At 40.3% G+C, this 14,972-nt stretch overlaps 1 protein-coding gene across 2 annotated transcripts in view; it reads left to right on the forward strand.

Moving 5' to 3' along the window:
* Positions 1 to 14,972, forward strand: part of cpne5a (copine Va) — a 266,519-nt gene that overhangs the window by 127,861 nt on the left and 123,686 nt on the right. For both annotated transcript variants that reach the window (XM_061903539.1, XM_061903540.1), the window contains one exon: positions 7,699 to 7,762. In XM_061903539.1, coding sequence (XP_061759523.1) covers positions 7,699 to 7,762 — 64 coding nt within the window. The remainder of the gene's footprint in view (positions 1 to 7,698; positions 7,763 to 14,972) is intronic.

The following is a 14,972-nucleotide window of genomic DNA, read 5'->3' on the forward strand; positions in this document are numbered from 1 at the left end:
CCAGGTTTGCCCCAGAAAGAAGGCCAATTATCAATAAACGTAAATCCCTGTTGTCTACACAAGCTATCCAGCCACTTGTTAAGAGAGACTAATCTGCTATAACTCTCATCATTGCCTCTCCCAGGCAGGGGGCCAAGACAATTACTCGATGCCTGGACATCTTTCTAGCGAGATTACAAGCCCTGGCTATGTTTCTCTTTGTAATCTCTGTTTATCTCATCCTAACGTCATTGGAGCCAACGTGTATTACTATATTCGCATAACTAGTGGTGCGGTTAGCCTGTCGTACGTGTTTACTAGGCCTGTTGCGAGTTAACTCCCTAAGATTAGCTTCAATGTCAGGTGCTCTGCCCCCGGGAATACCTTTAATTGTGGCTGGTTTGCTAAGCTTTATGTTTCGGGTGATGAAGTCCCCTATGACTAAAGTGTGGTGCTCGGTGGACTGGGGTGTAGGACTAGCTAAAGGGCTAAATCTGTTATGCGTCTCAACCGGTACACCGTAGCTTGTAGGCCGCTTAAGGCTGCGACAAGCTGGGCTAGTTAGCTCGCTACAGCTAACGCTAGCAGATGTGTCCGCAACATCTAAAGTTACGAAATTACACTGCTCTAACTGGCGGACACGGCTCTCTAGCAGAGCCAACCTATCCATGAGTAAAGTGCACGAAGCGCAGGAAGCCATACTCACAGAAACTTTCCGTCGCCGAGTGGAGTGCCAGCTGTCTTCAGGAAGTGGTGGTCACGGTGGCGGGGGAGTAGCTTCCTTCAGACCGGCGCTGCCTTTCTCCGCTAGCCTCGTTAGCTTAGCAGCTAGCTAGCTGAGGGCGGAGTGGTGAGACAGAGATCGGGTGATTTGCAAGTTAAATTGAACTATTAACTATGTTCGAGAAGTTATAAATAAAGCTGCAAAACAGTTAAAAGCACACAGATAGAACGATACTTAGCTTTTTTGCAACAAGAGCAGTCAGCAAGCAGTCATTCACGTTGACCCGGACTGAACAAATATTTAGGATTGTTTTTATTTAGGCGGATGAGATTGTAGTTGTAATTAGCTTTAGCTAAGCGTGTGTTTATAAGATATTAAATTATCACTCCAGGCTTGATGGAAAACCTCAAGTTTAGTCGCACGCCAGTTGCGTTCCAGCTTTCTACATGATAGTTTAAGAACTCTAGTGTCTTCTGCAAACCCCGGGGTACGCCTTCTAGGGGCCTTTTTTTAGCTTTAGCGGTACTATACTATTAATGGTGTCACGCAGGGCATCGTAAAAGTTGTTAGTGCGGTAATTGTTGGTATTATATACTGACTGTTAGTCGGTAACACTTACAGTCATACTCTTAATTCACCTCGTCAGTGTAATCACTAGAGCCGAGTTAGTAGCTGGTGTGGACCGTTGGACAGCTTTATTTACACACACTGAGAAAGGAAGTCCAACCCACTATATACCCATCTGGCACTCCCCCTGGTGGTCACTGGGTGTAACACAGTGCAGACAAAACATAAAGCTCAATACACAATATATGAATCCACATAATTTGGGAATGGCAAAATTACTGAAGGCAATAGGCCAGCAAGAGTCAAAGTTGTGACCGCATTAATGTTGCAGCTGCTAAAACAGTAGTTATTAGTAGCTTGTAGCTTGTTGACGATGAGTCAGAACTTTGAATTTTATAAGGTAATGATCGGACATTACTTTAGTGTACGGTAGTATCATAACTTTGGAGGTGGTAGCACCCGGAACAAGGACTAGATCTATCGTATTACTGTTGCGATGCGAGGGTTGATTTATTATTTGTGTAAGACCACAGCTATCGATTATAGTCTGGAGCGCCACGCACGGATAGTCTGATGGGGTATTCATATGGTAAATGGTAAATGGGTTATGCTTGTATAGCCCTTTTCTACCTTCGAGGTACTCAAAGCGCTTTGATACTATTTCCACATTTACCCATTCACACATACATTCACACACACATTCACACACTGATTACGGGAGCTGCCATGCAGGGCCCTAACCACGACCCATCAGGAGCAAGGGTGAAGTGTCTTGCTCAAGGACACAACGGACGTGACGAGGTTGGTCGAAGGTGGGTATCGGACCAGGAGCCTTCAAGTTTCTCCTAAACGCGCCACGCCATCCCTCATTCATATGGATATTAAAACCCCTTATTATAAGGATATTATCTGCGTGCATCACTAGATCAGCAACAAACTTCAAACTTCCAAGACCGCCATTAAAAATGTTACATGCTGAATTGTTTTGGCGCCAATTTTGTGGTTCTTAGTTTTTAAGGCGGATGAGCTATGGCAAATTGCCGAAGTGTGAACGTCCCTCTGCAATAGTCATGAAATTCTTAAGGTACAGAGTTTTTTTTCTATGTTTCCTTAATTGAAATACGTTTGAGAACCAGATAATGTTTTCATTTATCTGTTCAAACCACTGTATGATTTGCACTTGGCTACCACCCGCCTGGAGACTTGTGTATCGTTCACTGCCATTGAAGGTATCACAGACTTTACGGCCTTGGGCAAACTGTCACTTCACTCCACTGTTGCCAGATCCCAAATAGGCCTGGCTGGTCCAAAGCTCCAAATTGTGGAGGAATTGTTTCCATACTTTACCTACAGGGATCTTCCCAGTGAGGCAGGGATCTTAAAGCACCTTTTTTTTTCTGATTGAATGGCCAAGAAATGTATATTGTATCTGCAGAAGTCACTATTGGTGATTTAATGAAAATAGGAAACTGTGAGTATGCGTCAGTAAAACCACATTTCAGTGGCGTGTATGTTGCGGCGTGTCTTGGTTTTGAACGTCCATGATTCTCAAGCATGCATCAAAGTTGACCAGACAAAGGCTTGAGTAAACAGATTTACATCTTCATTTTCCGATCATTGGAACAGGATCTCATTCTGTAATATGCGTCTTTTGAAAAGTTAATCCCCCTGACAATGTATTTTTATATTACAAGTGCACCAAGGTAGTTGAAAGAGGAAACTTGTTTAATGCACACATATCCATACTGGATGTTGGTGGGATATTCAACTTTGAATTGAACCTTTCAAGCATGAATGAAAACATTACTTGGACTGAAAGTAATTTTGCCTCTCATGTGCCTCAACCCCCCGACACCCTCGGGGGGGGTAGATTTATATAAAATGTAATGTTTATGCGTGCCCATGCTCAGTGTTAAAGGCAGTATTTGAGAAGTTTTGAAACATGTCTTCTCACAGAACTGCATTTGTCTTTTTCTGTCCTCTAATTAAGCATTGTGCACTTTTCATCCTCTTTTTAAAAAAAACCCTGGTGAGGTAAAGTATTATGGATACTTATCGGTGTATGACGATCAAGAGGATTTGTGGTATAATCCCTCTTTGTATCCCTGCTAGAGTTTTGGCATCTTGTCTTATTCTCTTCAACTGTGATCTGCCCCCAAACGTTTACTGTGGCACAGAGCCAGATTACCTGCTACCCGCCATCTCTGTTTGGTCTTTGACTCAACACAGTCGCCAAGCAGATTTGTTCGTTTAACCTTGCTGTTGACCAGAGAGATTCATCAGCTTCACTCACCTGAGCCTTTGCAATGAAATCGTTACGTTGGGTGGCAACTTTTTAATTTCTCGTCTTTGTTCTTGCTCCAGCAGGCCAGATAATATGTTTTTACTTGCGAGTCCTCAACCAGGTGTGAAATTGCTGGCTAACAGTCTTTTTTAGCAAGACAACACTGCAGTCACAACCATGAAGACCCCGCCCTGCACCATCTGCAGTATCCATCTTCTTCCATGCTCACTCATATTGTTGAGCAGATAACGCCCCCTCCCCGCTCCCTCCCTCTCTTGCGTGACACATTGCAGCGTTGTTAAATATCAAGACCATTCCTCATCCTAATGACCTAATGTGAGCAGCATCAACAATTGCTTCCCTCTCCCTCTTTGGACTTTAATCTCACCTTCGACTACATTGATAGAAAGCTACCATTGTGAATTACCATTTCATGACAGCAAATTGCTTCGAGATGGTAAAATTATAGGGGCCATGCATTGAGACGGAATACCCTTAATGCTGTTGCACTGTACGTACGTCAGGCACAATGAGCTTTGATGCTTTATCTTTGGTGATGGGGGATTACTGTTGAGAAAGAAGTGGCTTCCTCATTGGTAGTCAGCCACAAATAAAGGTTTGGTTTAGTGATTTAAGAAATGCTGAACAATGCTTCTCGATCTTTTAAATATTTTCAATTGATCAAGAAGGAAATGTGTCTAATTTCCAGCTGTAATGTCTGAGCAAAGAACGTTTCTGTGACCATTTCTGTTTGGTTTATGAAATGCAACAAGAGCTTCACCCTTTTCCTTAAAGGGGGCCTATTGCAATTGTAATTTGCATTTAAAGCACTTTCTTGTGGTCTAGATAATAAGTATTGGATATGCTTTGGTGTATATCTTGATTCAATTTTGCTCCACCGTCATTTTTATAACCCACTTCCTGCGTATGTCTGCAAAATGTTGGTCTGTGGAGGTGTTCACAGATTGCAAATGAAACCCACCCTCTCCTAAAATGAAACATCTTTATTAATTAATGCTAAGCATTCGTTGCGCAAACATACTAGCTTGGTTAGACAAGATCATAGAATGTATTGGACAATATAGTTTACATACAAAATGTCCATTTCCATTTATTGCAAGTAATAGGAAAACGTAAATGCCTTACTTACCTATCAAGGAGGATATTTGCAAGTTTGGCGTCAGATGAAAAAATCTTCAGCGCCGTCAATCGTCTCCATCTTTCTAAAGCATCCCCGATACAAATCCTCATTTTGTTCCTGGCTTTGTCATGGATAAGTTAGAATTGTAACGAAACCTTTTAGAGTTATTAAGGTGTGACATGTTTAGTAACTTTACCAGTGGCAGTAGCTCGACGAAGGGGGCAGTGCGTAACTGGCAACCTGGATGTGACACACTCACATACTTTCTAATTGGTCAAACAGTAGAGGGTGGGACATCAAAATGAAAACAATAACAAGATTTTGGGGCTGTATATCTATTTTTAATGAGCATATTCCGGCTGAACTACTGTTATCAGTTATTGAGGTATTCGAAAAGAACATGATTTATTAATGCCTTTTGACATATCAGGGCCATTTAATGATGACTTGACATGAAATTATTACGTATGGCTCCTTTAACAATTAGGCGACAAATTAAATTATGAAGCATAAACCCAAAAGGGACAAGCGGTAGAAAATGGATGGATGGACACTTAATCAGTGTCTTTAATTCATCAAATCCACTTTTAAATTCAATTTGAAATATCTTTAGGCATGTGCTAATCAACAATATAGAAGACTACCTAATTCAAAAATGTATTTCCATATAACGCCCTGGGCGTTTCGTTATGTCTACTTCATAATGAGGGTGAGTCCATAACAGTCTAAATGGCTGACTGAATGATTGTGTGAGTGTGTTTGATTTAATGTGATCGATTTCACCGTTCATTCACCGCGATCTATTCGGCAACTTTATTGGTCTGATTTGATGAGGCTAAATTTATTGGCAGCATGTAAAGCTAGTGGACCCGGAAACATCAATAAATTGACTAAGCCCAGAGTTCTAAGCTTTTGAAAAAGGTTTTGGCTTATATTCTGGAAATTACAGTACTCTTTTTTTAAATTGGAATTATTGGAAAACATTAAAATGTATCTTTCACTAACATCACATATTGCAGATTGTACTGCTATTGGCAACAAAACCATCATGTCAATATTTGATGATAGTATAATAACACATTTGTTGTAGCAGTATGTCTTCTCATATTTCCATGCACACACATCTACTTTGGTCCTGATATTATGTGACAAACAGACTACTGCATGGCAGATCAGGAACATAAAAAAACCCAACAACCTGACTGAATCCATTTGAATCTTTGAGAGATAACATGGAGAAAATATAGTTGCTCACTTCCTACAACGTGAAGCCAAGTCCAGGAGGAAGACTACAGCAGCACATTTCACAGAATGTCATCATCAAAGGAATTGAACAGGGTTGCTCCTATCACCAGCAGTCACATTTCACCAGAGAACTTGCATCAAAAACATTTCACTGAAAGCAGCAAAATAGGAAAAGTGGAAATGGAAACCCAACATCTGTATTTGTAATATTTTCACTGCCGATTAACCACTCAATAACATATGGCTGCTTTAAAAAAAAAAAAAGGTAAATGGTAAAACTTGTATAGCGCTTTTCTACCCCTTTTTAAGGAACCCAAAGCGCTTTGAAAGTATTTCCACATTCACCCATTCACATACACATTCACACACTGATGGCGGGAGCTGCCATGCAAGGCGCTAACCAGGACCCATCAGGAGCAAGGGTGAAGTGTCTTGCTCAAGGACACAACGGACGTGACTAGGATGGTAGAAGGCGGGGATTGAACCAGTAACCCTCAGATTGCTGGAACGGCCACTCTCCCAACTCCGCCATGCCATCCCATTTCCCAATTGCTACCTGCATGTCTTTTTCTCAGCAGTAGAGATTTGATGTCTGAAGAAAGGTGATACCCCAATGACGTGACCTCAGGCTGATAACTTGACCTCACTGGCGAGGCGTTTACCGGCTCTTGTAGGGTGTCATCAAAATGCATGTCAACGACTCGTCTTGACACATCAATAATTCAAGGACATTTAATGCACCTTGAGAATGGTCCCTGTGGAGCCTGAAGAGTCAACCCGAAAGTGTCTGTGTCTGCTCTCACATGGATTTGATGGCTTCATTGCGTTATTCCTCATTTACAAAATGGAACGGCCGCTGCTAGATATGAAATGTGTTGCTCGACGTCACTACACAGAGGCTTACACTTTATTAAATGGAGCTTTACATTAAATGCTAAGAAAGGCCACTGGAGCTTAATAGAAAAAATGTCATACAAGCCATTTCACTGCTTTTTAATATGTCCCAAGGTATACCATTTTCAAGTATGTGATCTCTGTAAATACTGCATGCCTCACACCTCCCCCTACCCGAGCCATGCAGAAAGTTTGATCATTTAATGACCCAGCTCTGCAGTTATGATTCTTGTGTAATATCCTCCTTTAACACGAGAGCAGCTGGGAGTGTAGCTGTGCAACTGTCATGCAACGTGCTGCTTTTCCTCACAGCTTCAGTAGAAACGTGGAGACAGAAAGCAACCTTTATTAGGTTCTGTTTGAGAATGCGATTTGTTTTTATATTTATTGCTGTAACGGGATTGGTAAGCCACTGGAGTGGTAATTTGTAAAAGGACAGATGCACAAGGGAGCCTTTTTTTGGTGTTCTTAAAAGTCTTAATGCTCTACTGGAACAAACTGCAAGAACCTGCCGTAATTTGAAGGCTGAGTGCGGTGTAGGTAGACTGAGATCACACGTGCAAAGTGGTTTTCCACCACATTGTTTCAAAAAGAAAAAAAAAAAGAAAAACGTGATACAGATCCAGCTGCAACGGAGAAGCAAAAATAATGTGCTCATTAGAGCTGTCAAGCAGTCGCTCCGTGTCTTGTTGCTGCTTTTTCAGATGAAAAATGTGTGACTGTTGAAGTAGTTGCGCTGCTGCCACAATACTTTCAGCATTGATGGATGAGCTGCAAAAAATATATTTGATCTTTTTTACTGTTATTGTGAATTCAAGTTAAATATGTGTCCACTGTGTAACATGCGTAACATCTACTTTTCAGTGGAATCCCTGGGAAAAAATGCGGAACCATCATTCTGTCTGCTGAAGAGCTAGGAAACTGTCGGGTAAGTATAATTTTTTTGTGTTTTTTTTTAATGAGATTATTCATCATGACTTGACTTACCTCATCAATACATGACATTGTACCTCAGAGCCTTGGTTAAAATACTGACAAACAATGAGAGGCGCTACAGAAAGTGACTCATATTTGGGAAATGGTGTTCATGTCTGAGTCACAAAGTGAATATCAAGCAACAATTCAATAAAGCAGCTTTATGTTCCATAAAAAAAACATTTTATCATATGTGTCACTAAAAAACAGCACTGTGTTCTCTCCGTGTATACAGTGTGTGACGATGCGGTGAGTTTGAAAAGGTATGTGGCCACATTGAGTCGTATCTACCGAACTATGGAGGGTCAAATGGGACACAATTAAAATAAACAAATACATCTTTAAATAATTTCTTAAATGTGTCATTAAATCCTTGAAATGGAATCTAGATACATAAATGTGTTATTAAAAATGTTATTGATTTATTAAATGTAAAAGTGGATATCATTATTTAATCATTTAATTGCCAATTTTAACATGCAATTTTCTTTTTTATTTAATAATTTATTGTTTTAACATTTCTATGATTTAATTATTTAATCCAACCGGGTCATGCAATAGAAAATGGAAGGATGGTTCATTGAATTAACTGTTTAAATATTTATCTATCCATTCATCCATCCATTTTCTACTGCTTGTCCCTTTCAGGGGTGCTGGAGTCTATCTCAGCTGCGGAAGGCGGGGTACACCCTGGACAAGTCTCCACCTCAACACAGGGCCAACACAGATAGACAGACAACATTCACACTCACATTCACACTCGAGGGCCAATTTAGTGTTGCCAATCAACCTATCCCCAGGTGCATATCTTTGTAGGTGGGAGGAACCCACGCAGTCACGGGGAGAACATGCAAACTCCACACAGAAAGACGCCGAGCCTGGGGATCGAACCCAGGATCTTTGTTTTGTGAGGTACATGCACCTCTCCACCGTGCTGCCCACTATTGCTAAGTGCTCAACCAAAAATACAAACATACTAAAACAATCACTAACTGCACAATGTCCGCTCTCACCGGGATACCGACTGGTGGGATGCTCATATCTTCTCGTTTTAATGAAGAAGGGCCAACACAGATAGACAGACAACATTAGTAGTTAGTTTGGTGTGTTTTGAGTGTATTTCTTGTGAATATTTGTCCATCTGTCTGAGCTAGTCTTGCGATGAGGTGGCAATTTGTCCAGGGTGTACGCTGCCTTGCGCCCAAGTGCAGCTGGGATAGGCTCCAGCAACCTCCGGGACCCCGGGATAAGCAATAGAAGATGGATGCATGGTTTATGTTTGGTGTTCTACATTTGTATATTTACTTGTGGTTGTAATGAGCAGCTGTACATAAGTGATCCCAAACCTAATTTTCTATGCAGGATGTTCTTTCTTCAAGCGCGTTATGACCGACCGAGAAGGCAGTACTTTGATAGTCGATACATATACTGTAGGGATGCAACAACATGAACATTTCACTAAAAAAGTTATGGTGACCAACATAGTCACGGTTTTGTTGAATGTGGTCAAAAAGTACTTTTTCTCTGGCAGAAGAAACATCAAATATTGTTCCGGCTTCATAAAAGCTCTATTATTGTAATTTCAATACTAAATATATATATATATATATATATATATTTTATTTGGAAAGGTTTTAGAGGGGTTACGACATTTGTAATGAGGACGTTAATGTCGTTTAGCACGCTACAGGTTGCTTCTCCAGTAAATTAGCAAATTTTCGTCCATGAGTTTATTAAAGTGCGGTTATTAAATACAGGTTTAGGAGATTATTTATTTAAGATTGCACTACTAACCGTCAGGAGTTTCATTGCAATTTATCATTAATATCTGTAATTGTTCCATCCCTAATACCTTGGCACTTATCTAACATAATAGATGTTCTTTATCCCATACAACAATGTAACATTGAAAGGGAACTCCGAACTGCACTTTTTTGTTTAATTTTTTCTATCATTCACAATCGTTATGTTAGACAAAAACACATATTTGTCTTTTTTTAAACATTCTAACTCTTAAATAAAGGTCAACCAAAAATGAGCCAAGAATTTTGCCAATGGGAGTCGCTCTATTCTACTTATTAAACACTCTAAAAAACATCTACAAACCTCTATCAACACATTGTAAGTATATGTAATGTGGTATCATGCACAATCATAATAACATGTAATATTTACAAATGTTGTTCATTTTAAGAATAGGGCGGTGTACTATATTATTTTCACAAACACATCCCAATGTTCGCTATTTCCTTTACCAACAACAACTATTAATACTCATGCAGACTTCATGAGAATGATTAATCCGAGACAAACGATAATCCCTATCTTTTTGAGCCTGAATATTAGGAGAAAGATCAACAAGTTTTAGAACCTGTGTGTGAAACTGATCTAGCTTTAGTTGAACTCCAAGCATCATTTGACACCTTTGCTAAGTGGGGTCCAAGTTGAATATTGACGTTTTCTAACTTCTCGGTTTATGTCCACATATTTTATCAACCATATTTGAGTCATACTGTCACGGATCATGTTGTTGTGTTTTCTGTTAGTTTTGGACTTCTTTGGTTCCTGTTTGTGCACCTCCCGAGTTTGTTTTGGTTGCCATGGTGGCTCATTATGTTCACCTGTCTCTGAGTAGTGTTCGGCCTCTCACCTGCTACCCGAGCACTAATCAGAGGCACTATTTAAGCCTGCTTTTGCCAGTCAGTTGGTTGGCGTCATTATTCGCTTCATGCCTGGTTCACGTAGAAGTTGTTCGTTGATGCCACAGATAGTTAGTTTCCTAGTTCATGATTCCAGTGCTAAGTTGTGGTTCTTTAGCTTTCCTTTTGTTTGCCTGTTATTTTTTTAGTTGGCTGATTTTTATCAATAAATAATCTCTTACCTCACGCTGTTGTCCGGAGTTGTCCGTTCTGCATTCCTGGGAGAACGACTCCGCAGTAAACTGCGACCCCACCGTTGTGACACATACTTTTTAATCTTTATAAACTTTCACCAGCTCAGTGGCAATGCTGCAGCTCACCGGTTCAGTATGTCAATATTAGATAGCGCTCTGTGATCAAGGCGCCACTAAAAATAGCGAACGATTATGATAACAATATCACTAACACTTGGTTAAAGGAGATGTAAATTGACTCAGTATTGTTGCCGTTTTTTGGATGTTTTTTTTTAGAAAAGGGGCGAGTGCTTTTCGTGTCGTTCTCGCCAGTTCCAGGTCTTAAATTGGCTGTCAAAGTGTCCCAATTTGTCGGATTATATTACCTACTTTTCAGGTAAAATGCATGATGCATGATCTAGAATAAATTTACAGGGAGCAGGGAAACGAGAAAGCAGCCGGCCACTCTGTGATGCAAACAGGCACGCAGGAAGTGATCACGGCACCACTATAAATAGTTTGTCTGTGTTAGCATTTATAAAAAGAATAATATCACTAATACTTGTTTAATATTCAAGTCACAAAAAGTTAATGGAGTATTGTTGGTGGTTTTTGAATATTTATTTATTGAATTTTATGGGCAAAATAGTGGAGCTCCCATTGGCTCTGCTGTAAGCAGACTTTTATGTATTTAATATTTAGAATGCATTAAAATAATCCATCCGTGGTCATGTCTTTTATAATAAACGATGGGCAAAATTCGAAAAAAAGTGTAGTTTCCCTTTAAGGAAAATGGCCAGAAGGACACCAGTATAGCTATGTAAGCTAGATTGTTAACATTAGAGCTGCATTTGACTAGAACATCGAGTGTATTCACTGGAGAAAAAAAACAAATGATAAAACGAAAGGCTTGCATTATGCTATAACGCCACAACACAGCTTGTCTCCAAACCCTCCGGCGGAGATTGATGTGCAGCTCCAAAAAAATCTAATCTCGCCTCTAAAGTGACGCGGATCCCGGAGCTGTGATTGGTAGGCTTTTTTTAGTACTTTATCGTGCATACAGTATGTCTTTTTTCCTTGTTGCGAAGAAATCACTTTTAAATATGCCAAAACAAACTAAACAAATAAGCAAATTAATGAGTGTCTTAGAGAAGACATTTGAAAAACAAAAGTGACTTGTGTTCCTAATCGATTAGTTCCAGCTTCAACTGTGATCTGGATGTTGCTTCAGTTGCCATGTTTTTTTCATATGAGTATCTTTTGTATATACTCAATAACAATTTTAAAGGGAGACTGCACTTGTTATTTGGAATTTCGCCTATCATCCTTATGTAAGACAAGCACACATGATTTTTTTTTGTTTTTATGCATTCTTAATAGTAAATAAGTGTCAGCAAAGGTTTGCTTACATTGGAGCCAATGGCAGTTTCTTTATCCTGCCTAAAAATCACTTAAAAAAAATCTAAACACTTCCATCAACGTTTTATATACTTTGTATATGCTGTAAGTATATATGTAATGCATTAAAAGGTACATTCATAATGAGATGAAGTATTTACGTATTTTGCTCATTTTAAGCATACAGCAGTCCATTATTCAACAAAAACCCTTCACAGCATTCGCTTTTTCTTTCTACAATAACGACTACTACTAATCATTGCACACTTCATGAGAGCAAGCAGACATAATAAAACATCACTTACTGTACAATGTTTGCTCTCACTCAGATACCTACTGTTAGGATGTTGATATATTCCCATTTTGATAAAGAATGACTCATAGTCATTGCGAAGAAACAAGGGGTGAAGAAGCTAGTGTCTTTACGGGTCTTTTTTTACTTTTCTGGGTGTAAGTTGAATGTTAAAGTGAACCAACTTCTCAGTTTATCAATCAATCAATCAATGTTTATTTATATGGCCCCAAATCACAAATGTCTCAAAGGACTGCACAAATCATTACGACTACAACATCCTCGGAAGAACCCACAAAAGGGCAAAGAAAACTCACACCCAGTGGGCAGAGAGAATTCACATCCAGTGGGACGCCAGTGACAATGCTGACTATGAGAAACCTTGGAGAGGATCTCAGATGTGGGCAACCCCCCCTCTCTAGGGGACCGAAAGCAATGGATGTCGAGCGGGTCTAACATGATACTGTGAAAGTTCAATCCATAGTGGCTCCAACACAGCCGCGAGAGTTCAGTTCAAGCGGATCCAAGACAGCAGCGAGAGTCCCGTCCACAGGAAACCATCTCAAGCGGATCAGCAGTGTAGAGATGTCCCCAACCGATACAGGCGAGCGGTCCATCCTGGGTCCCGACGAGCGGTCCATCCTGGGTCTCGACTCTGGACAGCCAGTACTTCATCCATGGTCATCGGACCGGACCCCCTCCACAAGGGAGGGGGGGACATAGGAAAAAGAAAAGAAGCGGCAGATCAACTGGTCTAAAAAGGAGGTCTAATTAAAGGCTAGAGTATACAGATGAGTTTTAAGGTGAGACTTAAATGCTTCTACTGAGGTAGCATCTCGAACTGTTACCGGGAGGGCATTCCAGAGTACTGGAGCCCGAACGAAAAACGCTCTATAGCCCGCAGACTTTTTTTGGGCTCTAGGAATCACTAATAAGCCGGAGTCTTTTGAACGCAGATTTCTTGCCGGGACATACGGTACAATACAATCGGCAAGATAGGCTGGAGCTAGACCGTGTAGTATTTTATACGTAAGTAGTAAAACCTTAAAGTCACATCTTAAGTGCACAGGAAGCCAGTGCAGGTGAGCCAGTACAGGCGTAATATGATCAAACTTTCTTGTTCTCGTCAAAAGTCTAGCAGCCGCATTTTGTACCAGCTGTAATCTTTTAATGCTAGACATGGGGAGACCCGAAAATAATACGTTACAGTAATCGAGACGAGACGTAACAAACGCGTGGATAATGATCTCGGCGTCTTTAGTGGACAAAATAGAGCGAATTTTAGCGGTATTACGGAGATGAAAGAAGGCCGTTTTAGTAACGCTTTTAATGTGTGACTCAAAGGAGAGAGTTGGGTCGAAGATAATACCCAGATTTTTTACAGAGTCACCTTGTTTTATTATTTGGTTGTCAAATGTTAAAAATGTATTATTAAATAGAGGTCGGTGTCTAGCAGGACCGATAATCAGCATTTCCGTTTTTTTGGCATTAAGTTGCAAAAAGTTAGCGGACATCCATTGTTTAATTTCATTAAGACACGCTTCCAACTGACTAAAGTCCGGCGTGTTGGTCAGCTTTAGGGGCATGTAGAGTTGGGTGTCATTAGCATAACAGTGAAAGCTAATACCGTATTTGCGTATGACGTCACCCAGCGGCAGCATGTAGATGCTGAAGAGTGCAGGGCCAAGGACCGAACCCTGGGGAACTCCACACGTTACCTTAACATAGTCCGAGGTCACACTGTTATGGGAGACGCACTGCATCCTATCAGTAAGATAAGAGTTAAACCATGACAGGGCTGAGTCTGACATACCAATTCGTGTTTTGATACGCTCTAATAAAATATTATGATCGACGGTATCGAAAGCAGCGCTAAGATCGAGGAGCAGCAACATAGATGACGCATCAGAGTCCATCGTTAGCAATAGATCATTAGTCAATTTTGCGAGGGCTGTCTCAGTCGAGTGATTTGCCCTGAAACCGGATTGAAAGGTTTCACATAGATTGTTAAACGCTAAGTGTTCATTTGGCTGCTCTGCAACAATTTTTTCGAGGACTTTCGAAATAAAGGGAAGGTGAGACACCGGTCGGTAGTTTACCATGAGGTCAGGATCGAGGTTAGGTCTTTTAAGGAGAGGATGAATAACCGCTTTTTTGAATGCAAGGGGAACAGTGCCCGAGGAAAGTGATAAGTTTATAATATTTAGCACTGATGGACCTAATAATACAAAAAGCTCCTTGATAAGTTTCCCAGGAAATGGGTCAAGTAAACATGTTGTTTGTTTTATTCCATTTACACGTTGTAACAATCCTTCTAATGTTATTTCATCAAAACGAGAGAAACTATTTTGGATATTTGCAGTATCCGCCGTATATACAATCGTATCTGTGTTACTATAACCCAGTTGTAGCTGGGACGCATTGTCTTTAATCTCCTTTCTAATAAGTTCAATTTTCTTATTAAAGAACTTCATAAAGTCATCTGCCGAATGGGTGGAGCTACTGGAAGGAGTCCCTTGTTGGGTTAGCAATGCTACTGTACTAAACAAAAATTTTGGATCGTTTTCATTAATGCGGATGAGATTTGAGTAATAATTA

This window comes from Nerophis ophidion, linkage group LG06 (genome assembly GCF_033978795.1).
Source record: "Nerophis ophidion isolate RoL-2023_Sa linkage group LG06, RoL_Noph_v1.0, whole genome shotgun sequence".
Taxonomy (NCBI): Eukaryota; Metazoa; Chordata; class Actinopteri; order Syngnathiformes; family Syngnathidae; genus Nerophis; species Nerophis ophidion.